The sequence below is a fragment of the Chamaea fasciata genome, unplaced genomic scaffold, assembly GCF_029207755.1.
Source record: "Chamaea fasciata isolate MVZ Bird 193981 ecotype frontalis unplaced genomic scaffold, bChaFas1.0.hap1 SCAF_4, whole genome shotgun sequence".
NCBI lineage: Eukaryota > Metazoa > Chordata > Aves > Passeriformes > Sylviidae > Chamaea > Chamaea fasciata.
In genome coordinates, this window is record NW_027094089.1 from 22,924,847 (window position 1) to 22,950,437 (window position 25,591).

General features: G+C 38.9%; 1 protein-coding gene across 1 annotated transcript; it reads right to left on the reverse strand.

Annotated features, from left to right (window-relative positions):
• Positions 1–333: 333 nt before the first annotated feature.
• C9 (complement C9) lies at positions 334–24,981 on the reverse strand. Its single transcript, XM_066181079.1, has 12 exons — positions 23,575–24,981; positions 17,986–18,103; positions 17,131–17,278; positions 15,706–15,853; positions 13,920–14,058; positions 12,211–12,429; positions 8,854–9,094; positions 7,439–7,567; positions 3,985–4,163; positions 3,548–3,776; positions 2,614–2,793; positions 334–489 (listed from the first exon to the last, which is right to left on the reverse strand). The coding sequence occupies exons 1-11, from the start codon at positions 23,658–23,660 to the stop codon at positions 2,633–2,635; spliced, it is 1,797 nt and encodes a 598-aa protein (XP_066037176.1). The 5' UTR covers positions 23,661–24,981; the 3' UTR covers positions 334–489; positions 2,614–2,632.
• Positions 24,982–25,591: the final 610 nt, after the last annotated feature.

Consider the following 25,591-nt stretch of genomic DNA (forward strand, 5'->3'; position numbering starts at 1 on the left):
CTCTAGTGAGGCTGCATGTCTTCATAAACATCCTGGTGATCTGTGCCATTAGTTACATGTAAAACATAGGGCTGAAATAAATCTCCAAGGGCATTTTGCTGAAGGTTATGACTCTTCAAAGTTCTTCTCTAACAGTGTATCATCAACCAAATGATGCTTATAATTGTGCTGGATTTAAGTTCTTGAAAATCAGTTTGAAAACATGCTAGAAATAATTATGAAAAAAACATTGAGAAAGGGACACTCTATTGACTAATGAAGATGGAGTATTCATGTTCTAATGACAGCCACAGACAAATAAAACGTGGACCACAGCTACTGTATCAGCACATCTATGTTAATATATTTATAGTTTATTACTTTGTTTTGATTACAGATCATTTAAGCTGCAGGTACTTTTAATTATGCCATTCCATGCCGTTCTGGTGTAGCTAGCTGGCCAGCAGAAACTGTGATTCGTGGAACTGGCTTGAAATCCATTAATGTTTTCTAAAAAAAGATGAAAAAAAGTGAAGAAGTGATAGGAGATAGTAGCTACAACATATATATTTGGTCAAAATTAAAAAGAAATTTTACTCTCATATCTCACCAAGGTCATGATTTTATTGTGTTCCAAATATGACTGTAATGTAAAAGAATTCTAATGAAGAACCATCCGGACACAATCATGTGCCACATGCTCTGGGATAACCCTGCCTGAGCAGGCAGACTGGACCTGATGTCCCAGTGTGGTCCTCTCTAGCCTGACCCATTCTGAGACTCTGTGTGGTTCTGTGAAGGATGAAACAAAACTCATAATCTGACTTTCAGAAGACTTAAATATCAGACTTCTGCTTCATGAGTGAGGACTCCACATGTTTGAAACTATATAAATACCAGAAGCCAAAGTTAGGTTAATATTTTTTTCTATGCCATACCAGAGGAAACATTGGTGAATATGTGCATGTCATGAATAATTATTATCCTTGCTCTCATGGCTGAAGAGGAACATGTTAATGATACAGTGCAAGAATCAAATTAAGCTGCTTACAAGGTTTGTTTTTATTTTAATGACACTAGCTTCTTTGAATCAAGCAAAAGCTAACTTCATAGCCTGAATTTAACAAGAGGGCAATAGCACTGACCTACGGAATGTCCAGAAGTAGGGAAACACATAGAAATACAATTCCCAGAATAGTTTCCAATCCTGCAAAAATTGATTCTTTAGGGACTTCCTGAGTCAGCCTAATCATCTACCTTTAATAACCTTCAGGTTTTTTTGTGTTGAGGTTTTAAAATGCATGTTTGCTTTTGGTATGCCTATTCTGTGAAGGACGGGTCTTCAGTCTGTTTAAAATCTACCACTTGCTGGTTTATTTAATTTATGCTACTTATACCTGTCCTTGTGATATTACTCTTGATCTTCCATATCTGTATCATATTCTTCTCTCAATGTTAATTTTTCACACCTGTGGAATAACTTATGGAAAAAGTAGCTGTTAACAGTCTAGAGATGTGATGCTGTAGGAAGGTGTTTGTAATTTCCCTTTGTGGGGCTGTGAAGTCTTGCTGGCCATGATTTCTTCAATGTGCTTCACAGGTGATATACTGCATGTAACTGAGATCTGCTGAAGCTGAGAGAGGGCAGTAAAAATCTTCCAAAATATTTTTAGTGCAGGTAGAGAACTTCCTGCAAGACTTGCTATCAAGCTATTTCAGTGGGGAAACATTCAACATTTTTCTCCATCTTTCCACCACTTTTCCTCCTTCGGCCTCTCGGAAGATAAGGATCTTATGGCAACATTTTAAGCATAAAACCCAAACACTTTTTTTCTGGGCATAAAAACTACTAATGTTTTCAGCAGGTGAAGAAATTTGGGTCTGCCTTGCCATTTTGGAGACCAGAGCATACATTCTCGAAATACTGTTCTGTTTGTTTTCTCTTGTTTCATGTTGGTTTTTGTTTTACTTTTCAGTAAATAATAATAATGATAATGATAATGATAATGATAATGATGATGATGATGATGATGATAATAATAATAATAATAATAATAATAATAATAATAATAATAATAATTTAACAATAATAATTTAATAAACCCCAGCAACCAAAAAACACACCAAATCCTTTGACAAAACTATGTACTTTGACATTTCTTAAAAATATGTTTCCTCAAGCTGAAACTTTCAAATCTGCTGTAACACTAGGTATGTTGGAATTTAGTATTCTTTTTATCAAGTAAGAGACTTCAGTGTCTCAAACTGTCTTAATATTTTTTTTCCTGGGAAATCAGTCTCTTCCCTTTCCTTAAGACATAAGATTATTGATGGGTAGTCTGACTGAAGATGAAATCTTTTTTTTTTTTGAGAGCTGTATTTTTAGTCTATTCTTATCCAGAATTCTATTCTAATCTAGAGTTCTCTAATATAATGTTACTTGTCAAAACATTCAAATAGAAATATAATCATTCAATACATGATGGCTGATTAAGGTGGTATCAAATCAAAGTTTTAAGTGAAATGTGTAAGTGAATTTACCCATCACTTCATCAACTGCATTTCTGAAATGCTCCAGATATTGGCTGAGCATTCATTCTAAACTGCAGTAACACATTTAAAGAGTCTGCTTACCTGGTTTTGAGTAGCATGACTATTTCCCTTCTTCACAGGGCCGTTTTTCAATGCTTTCTCCCTGGCATGGTCTGCCATCAGGTCCTGGTGCAGGATTATTACACTGCCGAGTTCTAGTGCTCTCTCCATGGATGCAGGTGGACCAGGCACTCCAACAGCTCCAGCCACCATCAGTCACAACTGGCATTAAGACACACTACAGGATTAGACCATCTACATCTTTCAAGGTGGACCATGATTCAACTCAATAATGGTGATTCTGCAGATCATTGCAGTCTCCTGAACGCAACCCATCACAAAGATTTGGCTTTTAAAAATGCATTCGTCAGTGGGAGTGCTTAAGAGCCCTGGGCTTTCAACATTTTTATCATGCTAGGAAACAAGCACTAAGGTACATTTTGGGCACCTGTGCATTAAAAACCTGGCCACAGAGAATGGATTTACTGCACAGTAATTTTTTTATGTTGTCGGGACTACATTCTTTTCCCTTTTCCCCTACCTAAACTAGCACAGTAATTGTGAAACATGATCATGTGCTAGCAGACACCAAGCTTTTGCAGAAAACTGAAGACAAAATAGTTTAAGACATGGTGAGATTGCTTTTGCCTGAAATCAGTTTACCAGTACTGCACCAAGTTTCAATAATACTCCTGTGTACTTAAATGAACTTAGTGTCAGTTCTTGTTGACAGTAAGTGAACTTACTGTGAACAAGACACAGTAATGTATGTGGGACAATGAACTCCAAATTAGAGTACGCTCTTTATGGAAAGAACCCAGTAACTTATCTTACCTTCCACACCTTGCCCTTGAGAATTGACAGCAGTAGGTATAAGGAAGTGCTATGAAATGCTTCTTTCTTATGAAGGCTTATTTTGTCAGCATATTGTTACAACAGATGAGATAATTTTAATTTATTTGGAGTATTTACTAACCTTTTACTAATGTAGATTTGGGAATTTGACAAGCAATTCCCTTAAAATGACTTGAGCACAGACATGTACAGACTCCATCTACCAGCACAAGGGTGCCTCCATTTTTACAGGGTTCACATTTGCACACACTGTATTCGGTAATGTAATCTTCAATTGCTCTTTCCAAATTTTGTTTCTTTAAATATGCATCTCTCATCTTAACTGGAACAAGTGTATGTATTGGAGAAGGCTGTTGAAGAAAAGAACCAATGCATAACACACTTTTCCAAAGTTCTGAATCCTTTTGATATAATCATCACTAGAATAAAAATCTGACGAAACAATTAAGATAAAGACAATGTGTGAAAGTTCATGATAAACTTGGAGTCTCGCCTCCATCTTAGAACAAAAAGCTTTCAAACTGTAAAAAGCCACAGCTTTGAAGAAGCTGTACTCACCCGTTGCTGTATCACTACGGGAGCATCAACCAAAGATTTAGCCCACTGTATGTAATCCTCTACATCAACCACTTTGGATCCTCGAAGTAACATTTCTTTGATTTTAACTGAAAAGTCAATCTTCCCCCCCTCAACTAAGGAAAGGACATCATCAATGACAGCCTTATCATTCATTTCTGCTGCAGTAAAAAGAAGAGGATGAAGAAGGATGTTTAATGTCCGTGCATCTGGAAGAACAGCTGTCCTAGTGCAGCCAGTCCCTCTTTGTACAATGATTATAGAGAGAACTGTTGGTTGTAGGAGAATTCAATATCTCTTTGCTCATACCTCTTATGTGGAAGGAAATGTTTTATTTTGCAATTGAATTAGAAAATCCTAGATCTGAAAGTAAAAGAAAGGATATGACAAACTGAGACACGTTATGGAGATCACAGTCCTTTGATGACAAGCAAAAGATAATGAGTAATTCAACTGTATCCCCTGAGCTAAGTCAATATAGGGCAGGAATTAGAATAGTAGGAGCTTTTCTTCATAATTAAAATACAAGAGCAGAGCAGTGAAAATTATTGTCTCTTACGCACATATTAGTAAATATCCTTCCCTTTTACAATTTTTATTCCATGTGAAACAAAGCCCATCTCCAGACACATAAAGGAGCAGAGGGCAACAATGACAGGTAGGGGAACACAAACAGGGTAGTCAGAGAAAGGGAGGCCCTCCTTTGACTCCTCCCAGGCCTGTTCCAGCAGAGCCATTAGCCCTGCAGGATGGAGCAGCAAGATGAGTCAATGGAAGGGCTCTCTGGATGCAAAACATGGCGTTTTGGGATTAAACAAATATAAATACTAGCATGTATTTACAGGAGTACCATTGGTAAGGGGGGGGGGGTTCAACCTGGCTTTGGGAGGAAGAAACTTTAGAAAATAAAGGTGTAAAGGCAAAAAAAAAAAAGTGGACTGATTGCATATAGAAAAATTAGTGATCTGTGAGTTTCTCTGCTGTGTACTATCCTTCATCTTTGCAGTCTGTCCTGGCTTGCCATTAAATTCCATTCTAGCTCTTCCCTAGGGTGTAGGGACTGTATTCTGTGTGCATACCTGTGTACAGAGCCCTAGAGCTGCTGAACAAACTAATAGTGGGAAATGAAATTTACATATTTTTCCCATGTCCCTTTTCATAGCCTGAGTACTTGATAGTAGTATTGTTGTTGGTGCTGCAAGCAGCAGGTGCTTATTTTCTGATCTCCAAAATCAATGTGGGAATTGCCTTTTCTCACTTTATTCCAGCGTGATCACTTTAATCCAGCACAAAAGGCTGATAGGCACTTGGTGTTTGTGGTGGTAACAACTGGAGCAAGTGACAATACATATGCCAGTGTGTGATGACTAGCAGGTGAATATAGGATAAGTGGCTTGGGAGCCAAGTACCAGAGCAGCTGTTGCTGTGGCATAAATCTGGTGGCTTTCTGTGATGCAGTGACCAACAGTCAGCAAGGGACAACCAATAGATGTCATCTACCTGGCCTTCTTTAAGACCTTTGATGCAGTCCCACATGACTTCCTTATCTCCCAACTGAGGACAGGCATATGGCCCCAAAGGGTGGACTTATTGGTGGGCAAGAAACTGGCACAGCCAGAGGGTTGTGGTCAATGGCTATGTGTCTGGGTGGAGGCTGATGATGGGTGGTGTCCCTCAGGGCTCTGTTTGGGTCCAATGCTTGTCAGTATCTTCATCAATGATAGAGAGTGGGGTCAGGTGCACCCTCAGAAAGCTTCCAGATGACACAAAACTGAGCCATTAACACAACAGAAGTATTGGATTCCATCCTGAAACACCCAGACCAACTTGAGAAGTGAGCCCACAAAAACGTTACGAAGTTTAGCAGGTCCAAGTGCAAACTGCTGCACCTGGGTCAGACAATAAGAGGCCTGAGCACAGACTGGGAGAAGAAGTCACAGAGAGCAGCCCTGCTCAGAAGGACTTGGGGGCGATGGTGGGTGAGAGGCTGGACATGCCCCGGCCATGGCACTCACAGCCCAGAGAGCCAAACGTGTCCTGGGCTGCATCCAGAGCCCCATGGGCAGCAGGGCAAGGGAAGAGATTTTGCCCCTCTACTCTGCTTTCATGAGATCCCACCTGCATTCAGCTCAGGGGTCTCCAGCACAAGGAGGATGTGGACCCTGTAGAGAAAGTCCAGAGGAGGCCACAGAAATGGATGGAATGGTGGAGAACCTTTCCTATGAGGGACATGCTGAGAGAGATGGGGTTGTTCAGCCTGGAAAAGAGAAGGCTCTGGGGAGATCTCATTGCAGTCTTCCAGTACTTAAAGGAAGCTTATGTAGAGAAGGGCAATATTTTTACTTGGTTAGGTAGTGACAGAATAAGGAGGAGTGCTTTTAAAGAGGAGAGATTTAGATTAGTTAGAACTCACTCAGTGTGCAGCAGAGCAATGGAACAGATTATCCAGAAAAATTGTGCCTTGTCCCTGTAAGTGTTCAAGGCCAGGTTGGATGGGGCTCTGGACAGCCTGATTTAGTGTGTTGAGTCCCTTTCCAAAATGACGTGTTGGAACTAGATGATCCCTAAGGTCACTTCCCACCCAAACCATTCTATGATTTTATGTCTGCAGAGTGAGACAAGTGGAGGAACTGGATACTGGGTTTCTAGGCCAAATGCTGGAGAGACCTCAGCATTCTGGGTTTGACTGAGATCTCTCTGCATATGAGTGCATTTCTGTCTAAGGTAACTGGTGGTAAGAGGATCTAAGGTCCAATTGCTGGATCAAATGAGCACCTAAGGCCAGTCCCTGGAGACATCCACAGTGTGTGTCTTGGTGTGCATCAGAGAGTCTGCACCAGCAATGGGAGCGGAGCTGTGGGTCTGGTGTTATATATCTCTGTCACTGACAGGAGAGGCTAACGATGCAATTGTTGGATCAACTGGATATTTAAGGTCAGATGCTGGAGTTATCGGTACTGATTATATATAAATATTGTGGGGGACTGAAATACCTGAGGCTTGTGTTGCCTTGGACAACACGGCCTCCAGAGGACTCTCTCAACCCTCAACCATTCTGTGATTCTGTGATATTGCCCACTAAAAGACTTTCTCCCAGGTCAGATGGAGAGGAGAAAAATATGAAGCCAGTTGTGCCATTTGTGTTTGCCTGAGTGCTGTCTGTATTTTTCCTCTATTTATTTGTGGCCAGTGATGTATGTATGTGCGTGTGTATGTATGTATGCATCATGTTGGTGTCTTCATGTGTGTGCATGCTGGGAACAGATTTTCAGGCTGTCTTGATTTGGGCGCTTGGAAGAATGTGAATCTCACATGTATTTCTCTGCTGGATTTGTCTTTTCCCTAACAGCAATAACTATATTGATTATTCAAGGGAAGCAACTGGTATTATCTTTCCTTAAGCAAAAGATATAATGGAAATCAATGATATACTTACATTTGTCCTTCATATGAATACTTTCACATTTACCACCATCAACATTAAAATTGGCTTCTATGTTTACATATGCAATATTGGCATCTAAGTGATAGCCAAGGCATTTTTTCACATCTTCTACAGTGATTCCTGAAATTAGAAATAGGTAGTTAGATAGATTGAATAACCGTAAATAAAGAGACATTGTAATTACCGAATACATTTCAGGGCTACTGGAAATATTTGTGATCCCATTTTTCTTTTACTTGTTCCTTGTTGATGTAGTGAATATGCAGAAGACTGTGATTGAAGTGCCTGAACAGATGCAGGTGAAATCTATGGTGACTAGGAAAATACCAAAAATGAGTTTCTGTTTTCCATTATCTAGTTGAAAGTAGGTCTCCCTTTAGGAACCAATTTTCCCTTTTATTATATTGAAATATTGTCTTTTGCAGTTGCTCAGTGTTTACTCTTTTTATATACCAAAGGACTGAATTATTTCAGTCTCTCTCTTCTAAGACCACTGATGTCTCAGAAGTGTGATTTCTCCATTAATTCTAACCCTCTATCCACTACTGTTTCCAACACCTTTTCTCCTTATTGAACCCAAACATATCATCTGCAAAAAGCGTTGTGTTCAGAAAGAATTTTTCTTAAAATTGGGACTTAAAAACTCCAGAACTACAATCTTGAGGTGCTGAACAGACTAATAGTGGGAAATGAAATTTACATATTTGTCTTATGTCCCTTTTCATAGCCTGAATATTTGATAGTAGTATTGTTGTTGGTGCTGCAAGCAGCAGGTGCTTATTTTCTGATCTCCAAAATCAATGTGGGAATTGCCTTTTCTCACTTTATTCCAGCGTGATCACTTTAGTCCAGCACAAACCTGCATGTATCTGAACTGCACATGAGGGAAGATTAAATTTCTACTCTCCTGTTTTAATCAGGACATGGAATATTCCAGTGTGAATGTTGAAAGCTATGAAATCAATTTCAACTCACTCATGTGCTCCACGTGGTTTCTAGAAAGCACTTCAATTTTTTTTTTTTTTTGTTTTGTCACCCCCATACTCTTGGAGTGATTGTACCACAAAATGGTGCCAAGTACCAAATAGGATTTACGGTTTAGGCAGGTCTTCTTGTCTTTGGAGATCTCTTGTGAATCATGCAATTATTGCTAATGGATTCACGAGGTTTGTTTAAGGTGTTTTTGCCCTTCGGTCACAGATTTAAACCAGAGATTTCAAATATTTCTGTAAGTTATAAAGCTTGACTCTTTTCTCTGTTATCTCATGTAATTCTATAAGGTTACTAGTGTGCCACAAGCAGCATGCACTGAACTATGCTGTTCTCAGTATTTTTCCACATATGCAGATCTACCCCCATGTCTCCTTGAAAGTCTGGGAACTTGGTCATAGGAACAGAAAACATACCTTGTCGAGACATAGCATAATTGTCCAGCACGTAAACAAGTTCATATTTTCCTCCTACAGTTCCAGAGACTGCATAGTGAGTTCCATAATCTTCAAGGAATTTGAAATACTCCCCCTTGTCATATTCAGCAGGGAGAAATTTTAAATCATCAAGGAAGCTATCTGTGAGACGGATATCACGACTCCGAATTTGGAATCTTCCCAGCTGAATCTGTCCTTTTACATGCAGAAAGGTTTGGTTCTGAATGCAGGGAGAGGAAAGGAGAAGAGAGTGACATTCTAGTATAGAGCAAAGCTTGAAAATCTATTTTACCTGTAAAGAAGCTGCAGCGCTTTTCAACATGGCATTCAATCTAGCAGTCTATAAGTGGGACAAACTTGTTTTATAAGAATTAAAAAGATCTCTGATCTGAACTGAGGAAGCAGCAAGAGAGTTATTTTAGTTCTTCCGATTTTGTAGAGCTCCTCCCTTACTCATTTCAGCAAGGCCTTTGTGATCTATTTGACAACAGGTTACTTGAAGCACAATGCCTACTGAAAAGTGGCTTTCTGACTTTCATAACATTGAAAAGTAGTTCTACATGGCTTGCTAAATAGCAGAAGCTGCCCACTCACATCAGATGAAGTTTCCTCTTTGTTTATAGTCAGTGCAGATCTAAGGTCTCTCTCTTTTTGGATCACTTCCCTGTTATTCTCATATTGTCAGAAAGAAGGGCACAACTCCAATTAAAAAACAAAAACAAAAAAACCCCCCAAAAAACCACCAAAAAAAACCACCAAAAAAACCAAAGGAACACCATAAAAGGAAAATTAATGAGGAAAAAACTCCATATTATGTATTTGAGCCATACATATGTTGTAAGTCTAGGTATTGCAACTGATATTTTTGTGATTTACTCTCCAGATGATTTTATATCATATTCTAAGTTGGAACCTAGTTACTGCTGTAACTTGTGAAATAAAAACCTTATAAAATCTTGTGAAATAGTTGCACCTAAGACCTAAAGGAACACATTATTCTTCCAAACATCATTATTATTGGCAGTATTTATGTGACTCCCTTAATAGTAGTGCACAATAGGAGGAATGTAAAAGGGACCTAGCACCAGGCCATCATGTTATCGAGCACCATTTAAAGGGTCTTGAACTGCTGCCTCAGATGCTGCTTAAGTCTGGCAGAAATCTTCAGGCACCGAAATCACTATGAGGAAATTTTTGTAGGTGTGATATTCCTGCCAACCAGCATACATGTATTGTTTCTTTCCAGGCACCTCCAGGCACCTCCAAGATACCGATTTTAACTTTCATTTGGGCCCTGAAGGGATCTCATGTCACTTCACTACCCTGCAGCTCCTTGACTTTGCAGTGATACTCTGCTTGGGACAGATTGTGACTCATTCTCTGAACTGATCTCTCAGCAAGAATTTGAGTCCAAAAATCCTGTCACAAGCCACTAGACTATGACCAGACATTTGGACCCCCTGAGCTATAGATCTTGATCTTTTATGTCTGTGAAAATTCATGGTTTGAGGTTTAAATGGTTTGTTTCCATCCCAAGAAAACTCATACCAGTACAAAGGCAGTGCTGGATTCAGCTTATCTTTATAGTGCAGGTCTTTGTCTTCAGGATTACTTTCATCAATCATTGATAAAACTTAGCTTAGCTTTCCCTTATATCTATTTCACCTCCAGAGCTCTGAATGGGCCCTAGACAACAAGACTGACAAACTTGAAAATTTTAATTAGTTGAGGCAAACCCAGTATTCCTTGCACATGGTGTACGTCAGCTCTATGGAGTTGATATGCTTTGTATGTGATGGCATATTGTAATCACATAATCACACAAAGCCTTGGCATAAAGTGTGAAAAAGCATGTATGACCTGACCAGTTAATTTCATTAGCACACAGCTGCTGGATTAGGCCACAATGCTCAATTTTGCTCAGTTTGGCTGAGGGAAAGGTTAATTTTCTTCACAGTGGCTAGCACAGGACTGTGTTTTGGGTTTTGTGCTGAACACAGGGTTGATAATACAGAGATTTTTTTGTTATTGATGAACATTTCTTACATACAGACAAGGCCTTTTCTGATTTTTGTACTGCTATGCTGGCAAGGAAGTTTGGGGTGCTTGGGCGGTTGAGGGAGACACATCTGGGACAGATGTGACTCCACATCTGGACTCAAATTGATCCAATTGATTTTCCATACCATATGACCTTAGGCTCTGTATGTAAAGTGGGTTGAAGGAGGAAAGGGGGATTTTTGGAGTGATGGCATTTGTTCTCCCAAGTCACGTTACACGTGATAGAGCCCTGGTTTCCTGGAGATGCCCGAGCACCTGCCTTCCCATGGGAAGCAGTGACAGAATTTTTTGTTTTGCTTTGCTTGTGTGCATGGGTATTGCTTTCCTGTTCAACTGTCTTTATCTCAACTCACAAATTCTCTTGTTTTTTACCCTTCCCATTCTCTCCCAAGCCTGCTGGTGGGGGAGTGAAGGAGCAGCTGCCTGGGGCTAGTCTGCTGCAACCACAGTATGTCTAGCATCGTTTTTTGTGGTCTGTCTCATTTTGACCTCACTAAATGCTAAGGCTGCTTCTTTACTATCAAATAAAATGGGGTAGGGTCTTTCCACTGTTTCAGGGCAGGTAGAGGTATGGCTTATCTGCAGTCCCAAAATGGGCTTGCTTTTTCCAGACTGTCTACAGGAACATTCCCTTCAAACATACTGTTTGGAAGTGCAGGATGGGCATTGCTTATGGGAGCTAGCACTGAACTGACTGAAGTCATGGCAGCATGCTAGTAAAACTGTGAATTATCCTGTATCACTAATGCCCATGCCTTTTAGCCCTGGGTAGTTCATTAGTACAAATGTACCCCAGTGTCTGAGATCTGACCTTTCGGTCATTATTCCAAAAATTTATTTTGTGTTTATGTAGGCCCTACTCAGTGACAATTTTTGATCAAAGGCTTGTTCTAATCTGCCCACACTACACTAGATCAGAGATGCTCTTAAATCAAGATAAGACCAGAGGTCTTGATCCTTTCTAACACCAAGCCCCTGATGAAGACAAGGGTGCTTGCTAATCAAAGATAAACAGTGGGAAAAAGAAGATCCTTTGAGTTGCCATTTGGCTGTGTCTGAAATCTTAATGCTAGTGTCACCAGTATTTCATTTTCTTAAAAAAAAAAGCAAAATTAAAAGAAAAGCAGCAGCTAACTAGAATACTTAGATTATTATTGCCTAATTCTAACACTGCATAAACTGTATCAATTGTACCATATTGTACTGTTTATGCATTTACTGCATGAACTGTACCATAAATAGTCACATTAAAACCTTTAGAAGAATTATTCTCACCCTTTCTTTGTAGCTTTGCAGGATAGAACCAAAGGTATAATTCTTTCTGTAGTCATATTTGAAATTTCCTTCTGAAGTATTTTTGTTACTTCCATCAGTAGGTGTGTATTTCACAGATAAGTCAGCACTAAAATATTTCTGTTTCTCTATGTAAACTTCTCGTATCATTTTCACACAATCACGGTAGTGCACAGATGAGAAAGTTTTGTCTGCTTTTGTCTGAGAAAAGATAGGCAAAAGATTGTATGAGAAAACAACAGGCAGTAGTAGAAAAATCTAGGTTGCACTTTAAAGCTGTACTTTTTACAGAGCATATCTATATATTTTCTTACAGCCCTTTTTCCTTTTAAACCAAAGCAAATGAAAATACCACTCCCTCCACAAATTGCCTCATTGGGATCAGTTCAGTGGTTGAAAAGTGAACAGAAAACTGCAATGACAATAATTTAGTGAATATTAGATCTCAAAATGTAATGCATTCAAGGTAATTTATGGGTGTCAAAAGCCTCTTTACGCTATCTACAGCTTCCTTCTGAGGGAAGAGGAGGGGCAGGCACTGATCTCTTCTCCCTGGTGACCAGTGACAGGACCCGAGGGAATGGCCTGAAATTGTGTCAGGGGTGGTTTAGTTTGGATATTAGAAAACTTTCTTCACCCAGAGGCTGGTTGGGCACTGGAACAGACTCCCCAGGGTGGTGGTCACAGCACCAGCCTGCCAGAGCTCAAAGAAGTGTTTGGACAACACTCTCAGGTGTGACCCTTGTGGTGTCCTGTGCAGAGACAGCAGTTGGACTCAATGGTTCTTCCAGCTCAGGAGATTCTATGACTCCATGTGAAGAATAATAGTCTCTCTTTCCTAAAACACAGTTAAGATTTGCTAGAAGCTCCCAACTTGTGCAATAAATCAGAATTATGATTCTGCCTTTTTTTTCTTACAGCAAGCAATAACTAATTCAGAATACCTGTTTCAATGTTGTTTATTTGAGTATACTTTAGTAGTACATCACATTTTGGCAACTGAAAATTGTTGTAACAATACATAAACATAACCAGAGATCTCTGGGTCAGATTTATTCATTTTGGGAAGGATCCCATTTAAATTGTATTTGTTTTATCAAGTTCCTACTTACAGTAATTTAGGAGACAAAATTGTGCTTCAATTTCTGGAAAGTACCTGACTTCTTTTTCAATAATCATCAACATTTTTGTTGTTCAAATCTCAGTGAAACTCATAGTCTGAAACTTAAAAGCCTAACAATTTTTTTTTTCCCAGTGGGACAGGGAAAATCACCACTGGTTAGAAAAAGACAACTAGGACCATAATATTGTGTTATTATGTCTGCCTTTTTATCCGTGGCTTTTTCATGTCCTTGAAAATGTAGCTTATTTGCTCTTCTACCCAGCAGAAGTTGGGTATCATAATCCTTCCTGTATATCTTCTGTTCATTTCTTCTGCTGATACTTTAAATTTCCCAGAAAGATAATTTCATTTATTGTGCACAGGTGCAGCATGAAGGTGTGGGAGTTTTTCTGGCATAACTGAGCTTAACTGCTGAAGTATGTGATAACAACATCTTTTCCTCTGGACTGCAGCACAAGCCTAAACAGCTGCTACCTGACTGAAAAGATATGCTGATATACTTTCAAAAGTATGCCAGGAGTTGGCATTCAATTAAACACATCCTATCTTGCAAAGGACTGAGACTTACATCGTAAGTGAGCACAGCCACATTCCACGGCTTGCGGTAGTATGTTCTTGTGTTCCCATCACGCACCCGCTCACAAAGACCATTGAAAAAGTCATTGTCAAATGGACTGGCCATTGGCTGCATCCCTAAAACATTGATTCTACAAGAGAAATACAAGAGAAGTTACACTTCAAAAGAGGGGGTGTCAGCACACATGACAGAGATGGAGACTATAGCTGGGAAACTGAATCCTGCTCTGTCCAAGCAGTTTGACTCATCCCTTGTGGCTTCTCATCTGTATACTGGAGATAGTTACATCTTTTGTAAAGTTCTTGAAGGATCATGTATGAGAAATAAACAAATAAAAGACATTAAGCCTCAAACACAGCGAAAACTTTAGGCACAAAAGGTGGTAAAAAGCACTTTCCCTTGACCAATGTATTTGTGAGAATGAACATTTGTTCTTGACAAGTACATCTGTGAGAAAGCATTCCTTTTAGATTTAAAATGTACATCTCAACAGCCATATATATATATTAATAACTTATATTAGTTTGTTTGCTGGTAGGCACTTGGTTGTCAAGTGTGTACAACATCCATCAAATCTTTAGAGGGAATATACAGCTACTCCAGCGTTGCCTCTTCTTGCAGTGTGTGACCTAGTGGAATAGCAGCATTTCCTGGACCATAAGAGAGGAAACCTAAACCATTACAAAACCAGGGAGGCAGGCACATCAGCTGTATAGCCCTATGCATCTATATACTGATGTACAAGAAGTACTTCCAAAAAAAACTCCTTAGAGGATACTGAATAATTTGTTTGCCGTTTTGTGCCTTTTTCATACATTTCAATTCCTTCAGTGTTTCCTCTATTTACAGATGTTTCCAACATCTTTTCAGTATTTCCATTATTTACATCTTGTGAATGTGTGTCTTTCTGTAGAAAGTGGTAAACAAGTCATCAAAGTCACTAGTGTCATTTCTGCATCTCTACACTAAACATTTTCTCATGCAAGATTTTGGTAACAAATTGTAGTAGAAACTTCTAAAATTGCCTATGTACTCGGTTTACTTCCCCATGCTAAGAAAGCAGCATTTTTGCTCTTGCACTGTAAGAAATGAAATGAAAAGGATGTATGATTTTCACTAAACACACGGTGGTGCTGTGGTATACTTTTCTATGCAGTTTGGATTGCTGCCTTCTAACTCTATGTGTAGGTAAACAGTATGTCACATTTTCTTTTTGTTAGAGATGAAAGAAATCCAGCAGGATCTGAGAACAGAAAGATTAATTTTTTAACTTAGATTAATGATGAAAGCTCCCATAAACAATGAAGATCTGGGAAGTGGACAATGCAATACTGGAAGAAAGCTGCACACAAAATGTTGCAGTACGGCATCCCATTGTATAAACAGTCAAGAGATATTTTCTCCCTTTTAGACATGCATTTTAGCAAAGTAATTGACAATTACTCCTTGGTAGTGAAATACCATTAGAAGCAAATCTATATACTTATAAACTTTACATTTATATAAAATGTAAGTTTGTTCATGTGACATGTATGTATGATTCTGTTTACTAACATTATGATTGATTTTTACAGTCTGCATATTTTATCCTCACAAGGGTACAATATAAAATGGTAGTTGAGTGTTCTTGCAAATGCTGCTTAGCATTTCTGAATACAAATGCTACCATGATTCATATTCCTCTTTTGGGAATGTTACTGTGCCCCAGATTTTTCAGCTGGCTTTGGAGACAATCCCAAACTCTACACTAGGCTCAATATTACTTTTTACTACATACCCTTGTCCTGCAGTCCTGCCAACTTCAGACACATCAATATCATGGTTTCGGCATGGTGATCGTGGGTCAGATTCACAATCATCTTCATCCGAATAGTCTCCACAGTCATTATCTACATTGCACACAAGTTTTTGCTTTATACATCGACCTGATCAAGGAATAAAACATTGTTTGAATGCATTTTTGTCAAGATGGACTTTAAATGGATCCCTCAGCTACACTTTAAGGTCTTCCTCTACATGTATTTCTACTGTTGTGATGAGGGATTAAAATCCTATGCTCTGCCACTTTTAAATGAAAACAAACCTGCAAACTACTGTTACATATAAGTTAGTAGGATGACTGAGAAAAGTCACTGGCAGGAGGACTGCTTTCATCTGAAGAAAATTGTTGCATCCTAGACTGTTCTGTAGTAAACTTCAAATGTCAGCTTGGTTGATGGTTTTTTTATTTGTATTAAGAGAATACAGGGAGATATAAATTCAACATCAACAAAAAATTCTTTCTAAATCATTTAAATTGTTACTATTTTTATATTATTTGAATTAATATGGACATGTAGTGTTTAAAACTATAGTGATTTGTGCTCCAAAGCAATGAGGAAGTAGTAAATTTCCTGAGTTTACATATCACAAGTTTTACAAAGACTTGTTTTTTTCTTACAGGATTTAAAGACTTTGGTAAATTAGCCGTAGCATAATAAAACAACACTTTGATATCATCAGCCTCCCCTCTAAATGCCACACAATCCCGGTGAACTAATAGTTAAAGGTCTAGTTTCTAATTTTAAATTGCTTTATTTTCACTTTTTGGTATTTGAGTATAAAGCAATATAAAAAATGGCTTGGAACTTCAAATTCATTTATCATCTTTCTGTTTTTGTTTTTACTAGTTTTACTACAATTAACTTTTCCTACTTTATTTTAATTTCTGATGAATCTTGAGCACTGTGTTCATATGCCTTGTATCCCTTTACAGATGTATATCTTATTTTGGATCTAGATGCATGCTGGTCTCTGACTAGCATCTATCATACCAGTTAGATTGGTAAGCTTCCATATCCATTCTGTTAAAATTCCTTCAGTCCTAATTTTTTTTTTCTGGTGTTTTTTCATAAAACCTAGTGATTCAGTAGCGAGTAGGGCAGTTAAGGTAGAAGAAAGGGTATGGTCAGTATGGTCAGCTTCTAACTGCGAAGTAGAAGTTACAGAAGAATTTAAACAAGGTGCAAATTAAAATGAAAGATGAGAGGAATATACCCCTTCTTAAGTGGTTTTGCTGCTGTAACTTTGGCATTGTGGCTTTGAACTCACATGTCCATGGACTGTTTTTAAATGCTAGCATGAGGCTAATGTAACTTATTCACAGAGCTAAAATGTGGTTTCTCAGTTACTGCTTTTCTTGCTATGGCTCATAAAAACCTACCTGAACTGCACTGAAAATCTGCACCACAGTCTGGTTCTGGTTCTTCAGGACAGAGTTTGCTGGTTTTACAGGTTTGTGTGTCTCCTAGGGCCTCCAGGCATCCTTTTCCACCAAACTGCCCAAATCTTTCAATACGTCTGGAGCGAAACTTGAAAGAAAAATATTAATATTGTTCAGTGAGGAAAGAGAACTCTACCAGAATTTCAGGGTTTCCAGCTGAACTTAGAGCTTTTCCAAACAAAACATCTTTGGTGAATTTTTTTGTTGAAAACCCACAGGCATAATTAATGGATAAAATAACATTGAATTAATAATTATGATTAATAATACTTAGCTAGTATGTAAAGATGCTAAATTTTCATTATTTAGTTTACTTCATTATTTTATTTCCCTCCCATGTGGAAATGGCTCATTTATATTTTGTATGTTTTCAAGCCTTAAAAGAACTCCCCTAAGGAAATAAAAATTTGCTTTTGGAAAGAAATTGTGGGTGGGTTTTTTATTTGTTTGTTTTTGTTAGTTAGTTAGTTTGTTTTGTTATTGTTGTTTAATTGTTTTTTGTTTTTTTAATCTAAAAAATGAAAAATTTATTGAAAAATAAATGTTTTAAACAGAAACACACGTATGGCCAAAGCAGATACTTTATATGAAGAAAACTTTTTTGAATGAGTATACTTGAGCACTACTTGGATGTAGTGTTCTCTTACTCTGTGGCTTCAAATCTGACATAATTATTCATCCAATCATGAACATAAGGTATTAGGAGCTGCAATCTGACACTTTCTTGTAACTAACAGGCAGACAGATATCCCTTTGGTTGTGACTTTGGAACAAAGACTTTCCAGGATAGCTTACCCTTTGATTGGTGCATGGGTCGCAGGGCCCCCATGAGCTCCAGCTGCTCAGTTTGCAGTGTATTGGAGATGGAGCATTCAGTTCCCTTGTTCCCCTGTGGAAAGCTTTTTCTGAAGAGCTGTCAAACAAAACATTCCAGTACAGTCCTGGGCAGTATACTAAAATCACATGTGAGTTTATATTTAAACCATAGACCGATATTTTGAAAGCATCTTCCACCTGATTTCTGTTTCGCTTTCATAGCAGTACTTAGTTGTATCAACAGCTGCCTAATATTAAATTCTTTGGTGGTTTAAAATTACATTAAAAACGATTTTGAAGACTTAATAAGCCAAGTCTTTTCCCCTTTTTTAGATCTGTGTGCATATGAATGATCTTATGGTGGGTCACGTATTGAAGAGAATGAAACAATAATACACAGAGAACATCTACAGTCAGACAGTGGTTGTGCTCCCCAATGAGTAAAGCTAAAGACTAACAGACAGCAGCACATGTCAAATGGATGAGGCACTTCAATATATTTTAGTGATTTTAGCTAATTGACTTTGATGGTGTTGCTCCTAACCCTGCATAAAAGCATATTTGCCTTCCAAAGCTGAAAGAAGACTCATAAATAAAGGTATTACTTGGTAAGAGGATAATTTTCATTGCTAGAAAAAACAGACATGTTTAGCTATCTTACTATTCTTCAGCTTGCCAAGTTGAATACTCTTGCAGTTAGGCCTATTTTTTTTTAAGAGTGACTTGTCATTTTGGTGCTCAGTTTTAAATATCATCAGTCTTCCAGTTCTCAGTATATGTAAGGCCATTACTTAATAGAAATCAGGTTTCTTTATAGCACCCACTGGTAGATGTTAAAAACTGATGCATTATGGAACGACTTATCAAGTTTAAAAGCCAAGGCTAGTAGTTTACTGGTGACCATATCTTCAATGGTAAATAGCAGAGGAATAAAGGAGCACTGAAGTCTGACTTGCTTTTTTACCCTCAGTAACTTACTCCAATTTGGCCTTACATGATGAGTATTCATTCCCTGTGAAACAATTCTCTCTCTACATCTCTCCAAGTTAATGCTCTTGCCCCTGCTGTACAATGAGACCTTTGCTGAGCCCAGCTGTTTGGCAGATCTGCAGCTCCTGCAGTGGGAGGTACCCATGGGTTTTCACTGCAGGCAGGGCTTTGCCCTCAGCTCTTTGACCCCCTTACACAGTACAAATATCGCAGGAGTCCAAACAAATGTAACCTGATTTCATAAGATGGAGAAATCTGAAGTTTGAACAACAAAGACTTAGCAGCTGGTCCAAGTCTCTAGTGCCATTTATTCTATGTTAAATTAACATGTGTACTAAGTTTATATTGAGAAAATAAATCAACTTCTTTTCAGCTATCAATCCTTAACCAGCTCAGGGATCACAGACTTCCCATGACAACTATTAAACAGAGAAATAGGTTACCCAGGGAAATGGTAGAAGGTCCTTCCCTGGAAATATGCGACACTTGTTAGAACCCCTGGCTAGCCTAACCTAAAGCCCTGTTTTGAACAGAAGATCTCCAGAAGTTCCTTTCAACCTAGACTTTTCAATGTATTCAGCAGTTCTGTGAAATTCTGGAAAGTATTGTATTTGAAATTTGATGAGGCTAGCTCCCTAGCCTCTTCAAAATCAACTCTGCCATTTCTAAGTAACTCATCTTACAGGTGCCTCATACTAAGCAAGTAATTCTTTAAAAGTTCCTGTACAGTTTTCTATGTATTTCCCACCACTCAGCATGACAGTAACATCAACAGTGGGAAAAAATTAAAATCTACTCCTCTGGTAAATCTGATGAGGGTCAGCTTGTTCCTTACTGTATCTGCAGGATGCCTTTCCATCTTCTTACTGATGGGAAGACTGCAAACCCCTGAGTATCAACACCTATTCTGGCATCTTGGGTTGAAGATGGGCAGATTATCCTTAAAGACAGTAGGAGCGAGAACCCTTAGATGATAGACCTGTAAAATATCTTGTGGCATCTGATGGTATGTCTGGAAGCAAATAGTTAACTTATTCCTACCAATTACAAAGTATTCTGATGTTAGACTCATTTACATTGACATGTATTTCTTAACTGTTAAGTTCTTGCTGTAAAAATAGAGCCAAAAACCCTTACAGGCAATAAGGATTAATCATGGAAAGCAGACTTGTGCCTAAAGAAGCAATTAGACTCAAGCTACTTCAGGTCCTAAAGATTCTCCCAGAGGTTGTTGGAAGGCATTATTTACAGTCTAAGTAAAAATCACAGGCAGAAGATACTGAGTTGAAGTCTTCTATGCAAATGGAAGTCCTGCCATCAACTGTCTGCAAACTAGAGCTGATGGTAGTCTCTGACTGACTTTCAGGTAACAACATAATTAAAGATCTTTTCCAACCTAAGTGATTCTATAATTCTACGGTAATAACAATTCAGCAATGTTTGCAAGAATATTCATTGAGTAATGTACACACTCCCATAGGCCTTCTCCAGCATAGTGTATGAGATTAACATGATTTGCTGCAGATTCAGCTTTAGGGTTTTGAATTTACTTGAGGTTAAGAAAATAAAAATAAAAAATAAATAAATCAGAAAAATCTCATTGCAAATGATCCATGAACTCTGAAAGAACACTAATGCATCCACTATTCAGATTATCTGGGAAATCAAAGGGACATATATTCAACAACAATGTTTAAAAGAATCAAGATACGAAAATTTGCAAACTTTTCACCTCCACATTAAATTTGAAGAAAAAGTGTTACTGAAAAACCACATTGAAACAGATGCTAAGTCACACAAATTAAATAGGAGAGGGGGTAAAAACAGTTCAGCCACTGAAGAACATCACTGAAGGTGACAGTTGAGAGCATGAACTTCAAAGGTGGGCATGGAAATCAAAATACCTTTTCTGCTATCCTTTATTGAGAGGTTTGAGGGACAGAAGAGTACTCTTTGGAAAGCAAAAGACATTTCATTATCAGTACACAGAACGGATTGCACCTTGTCTTGGATTGCACTCTATACACCCACTGGCCACATGGCTCTGGTGATTAGTTGTTGAGTCATATTTCAGAATAGAGAGCTGTTGACTTCATCAACTGACTTCATCAGTTACCAAAGAATGTAATGGATGACTCAAAAGAGAGGTCTTGATTTTATAATTGTCACTGACCAAGAAACAAGGCACATCTCTCTTGAATTTGAAGACATGATAGCATCACATGAGGGCATGTGCCATTTGCCAACTGTAGTTGCTAACACCATCTTCAAGCTGCACAGCCTTTGGTATGCTGGGGAGCCAAGCTCCTAGCCAATGTAACCTGCTATGGATTATCTCTAATAATCATATCTTCTGTCTGGACCATTTCTAACTGAACATGCTAAACCTGTGCTTTAATTGGATCTGAATGTTAAAATAATAATAACCATCAAAACATAAGGAGCAAGTGCCTGGCCAATCTAGTGGCCTTCTATGGTGGAATGACTCCATCGGTGGACAAGAGGACTGTAGATGTCATTTATCTGGCCTTCAGTACAGCCTTTGACATGGTCCCTCACAATATTCTCTCTGAACTGGGGAGAGATGGGCCCAATTCCATATTGATAGATGGATAAGAAAGTTCTTGGATGGTCACATGCAGAGGTTAATGGCCAATGGCTCAGAGTCCCAATAGACATCAGTGACAAGTGATGTCCCTCAGGGGTCTGAACTGGGACCAGTGTTATTTGATATCTTCATTAATGACACAGACAAAGGAATTGAGTCCACCCTCAGCAAATTACAGATGAGACCAAGCTGAGTGGTGCTGTTGACACTTCTGAAGGATGGGATGCCATCCAGAGCAATCTGGACAAGCTCGAGAAGTAGCCCTGGGGAATCTGATGAGGTTTTATACAAGGCCAAGTGCTGGTGCTGCACCTGGGTAGGGATGGCTCCTGGTGTCAGCACAGGCTGGGCATGAACAGACCCAGAGCAGCCCTGCCCAGGAGGACTAGGGGGTGTTGGTGGGTGAGAGGCTGGACATGCCCCAGCCATGGCACTCACAGCTCAGAGAGCCAAACGTGTCCTGGGCTGCATCCAGAGCCCCGTGGGCAGCAGGGGAGGGAGGGGATTCTGCCCCTCTGCTCTGGTGAGACCCACCTGGAGCTCTGCAGCCAGCTCTGGGGTCCCTGCACAGGAAGGACAGGGACCAGAGTCCAGGGGAAGTCACTAAGGTGATCAGAGGGATGGAGCACTCCTCCTGTGAGGAAAGAGTGAGAGAATTGGGATTGTTCAACCTGGGAAAGAGGCAGCTTGGGGCTGATCTAACTGCAGCCATAGCCATGCAGCGCTCCCTCCCATGCCTGAAGGGAGCCTACAAGAAAGATGCAGAGGGGCTTTTTAGAGCATGGAGTGACTGGATAAGGGGGAACAGATTAAAACAGAGTTCTTTGATGTGAGGGCGATCAGGCACTGGTACGGCTTACCCAGAGGAGTTGTGGATGCCCCATCCATGGAAGTGTTTAAAGCCAGACTGGATGGAACTCTGAGAAACCCAATCCAGTGAAAAGTGTCCCTCTGCATAGCTGGGAGCTTCAAGATCATCTTGTCCCTACCTTCCTGCTGTGTGCAGGGACACCTCCCACCAGACCACGTTGCTCAAATTCTAACCCAACCTGGCTTTCAACACTCCCAGTGCTGGTAATCCATAGCGACCCTGGGCAACCTGTTTCAGTGTCTCACCACTCCCACAGTAAAGAACCACTTCCTAATAGCTAACCACGTTTTCCCATTTTCCTTCAGTAATGGGTTCAGTGCACCCATTACTTCTCCTCCTATCACTATCGTTCCTGATGAAGAGAACAGCTGCAGGTTCCCTGTAGGCACCTTCAGATACTGGAAGGTCTGGGGACTATAAGGGGTCCACACAACCTTCTCTTCTCCAGGCTGAACAGTCCCAACTTTCTCAGTTGTTGTTGTTGTTGTAGGAGAGTCTAATTAAGTCTTCTAATTAATGTCATGGCTTCCTCTGGACTTGCTTCAACATGTATCTATTATAAGGCTCACATTTTTTCATCATTTAGTTTTGGCCATTCTTGTGAATGACACGTTTCTGGAAGCATAGCTCTTCAGTTGTTTCCACGTAAACGTTTGGTAGAGACTAGGCCTTCGTTGTCCTCCTAGTGATACTTGCAGTGAAAACATTTTGAAAGTATTTCCAAAGATTAGAAATTTCTGTCTAGGAGATTTTAAATATTAAGAGAAGCACCATCAGCATAAAATTGTGCCGTTTCAGAAGGACATAGATTGAGATTAGGGATTTTCACACAGCACACAACAGAAAAAAGGAACCTGAGTTTCAACAGCCTGGAAAAATATGCCTTTAACTTCTATATAAAGCACCTTTATTGTGTCACATATATCCAAAACAAACAAATCATTGCTATCTGCCTCCTCAAAATACAGCAAGAAGTAGTTTTCTTTTTCGTAGGATTATCTAGGCAAGGTACCATTAGAAATGTCCACAATGGATGTTTATGCTCTGTGTTAGAGAAACAAAACAGTGGAGACAGCTGCAGAAGAAAAAGAGCACTTACCTTCTGCTTTCCCCCCAGACTGAGGCAACTGTCTCAACAGTGCATAGTATGGCTATAAGTTGCAGAATAACATGCATGATTCTCATTTTGTAGGTGAACAGACTAGAATTGTCATGACTGAACTTGTAATTTATTTATTTGTTCCTTTTGTTATTTATTACCAAGAGAACAAACAAAAAGCAGTGTGTGCTGAAGAATGCCAGTAACTGGCTAAAACTGCCTTACTGTAAGTACTCTAAAGTCCACTTTTCAGAAAATTTCACTTTTTCCCTGAATGGGGAAATATTGTGAAGCACTTGCAAGGTTAAAAATAATCCAATTTTGTTTAACAGTACTTTTTGAATATAGGAAAAAAAATGATGTATTGAATTAAGAGACCCATTAACCGCCTAGTAAAAAAGCTGTTGTAACAGTGACTCATGTAAAGAACAAATAGTTCCTAAACCAGAGCTGTTTACAAGAGCAAGTTCAGTGTATAACAACTTTGGAATCCTCATTTGGAGTACTGGACGACTAAAGTCCCAAGATTCATTTTTTAATTCCTTCTCCAGCCAATATAAAAGAACAACACATTATTTTGTGTGGGTCTGAATGAGACTAAAACTCTTTTAGCTTTCACTCTGTCACAAAAACCCAAACCACAAGCCTGCTCTTTAGAAGAGCATTCCTTTTCAGAAGTTTGCTGTAATCCAGATTTAAGGCGTCATGTGTTGGACACAGTCACAAGTCACTCATAAATAGCCTGCTGTTAAGAATTACATATCTGGATACAGTCTTAAAATAATGATCCAGGGTAAAGATATTCCAAATGATCATGAATTATTACCATAACTGAAAAAAAAAAATTAAAGTAGTTTTATTATTTTCTGTTCCCTGCTTTTTGTGGCAGGGTGAGGGAAGTGTGTAGAGTAAGGCAGGCAAATTTCCCCCCTGCTCAAGCCTTGGTTTGGATTATTTAATTTAAAAAAAATTTCATCTGCTGTAGCCTCAGTCCAGCTTGATAAATCTAGTTAAAATAAACTCATTTATTAGGCAAAAATGTAAGACACAGACACTTGTAATATTGTATTCTTTCATCAAAACTGCTATCACAGTTCTTTAAGACAGAGACTCAGAGTAAACACCTATTCAAAATTAGCTAGCAGACCAGCAAGCATCTTTGGCCAGCTTGTAGGAGGTCCTGCTCTAAATGACCATCCTGAAGGCCATTTCAAAATTTAACAGCAGTGATTTAAATCCTTAACTCAAATGCTGGTAAACGTATTTCATCATATGGGCAGTCAATTGGCATAAGACAGTCAATTGTCCTTTTAGTTTTAGTACTAAATCATATGTTTCCATGCAGTCAAGAAGCTAAAAGGAAAAAACAAACAAACAAAGCAAAACAACCCCCTCCCCCCCCAAAAAAAACCCAACCAAAAACAAAAAGGTAAACAAAATCCCAAAATTCAAATAAACAACCCTCTCCCCCCCCAAACCAAACCAACCAAAAAACCCCCACTGTGGCTCTGTAACTCCCCTTAAGACCTATGTTTCAAGATGGATAACAAATTTCTTGAAATGAGCTCTTTTTAACCCCTTAACTATCAAACAATATTAGAAATAAGCCAAATAGTTAAAAAATAATAAATCCGTTAGTAAGCTGCTGTTTTAGACTATCTCTGTTAAAGAAGTTATATAATTTCTTCTGAACATGAGAACATGCTCTAACTGAGATTTCCCAGCATCAGTTTAGATGTCCTGCAGAGCTGGAATACACAGGCTGAATTACTGAAACTTCTGAGTGCAATGCAATTTAAGTACTCAGCTCCCATGTTCCTGCAGAAAGAAGCAAGAAAGCATCTTTAGCAGCAACAAGCTCAGGCTAAGCAGCCAAAGGGACAAAGTTCTAGTGACAGTTTTTACTAGATCAGTTGGAGTTTTGTTTTGTTTTGTTTTTTTTTTTAATATAGCACAGCATTTGTTGAACAGGCCCAATGCAAGAAATTATAGAAAGACATTTTGCCATCAGACAGCT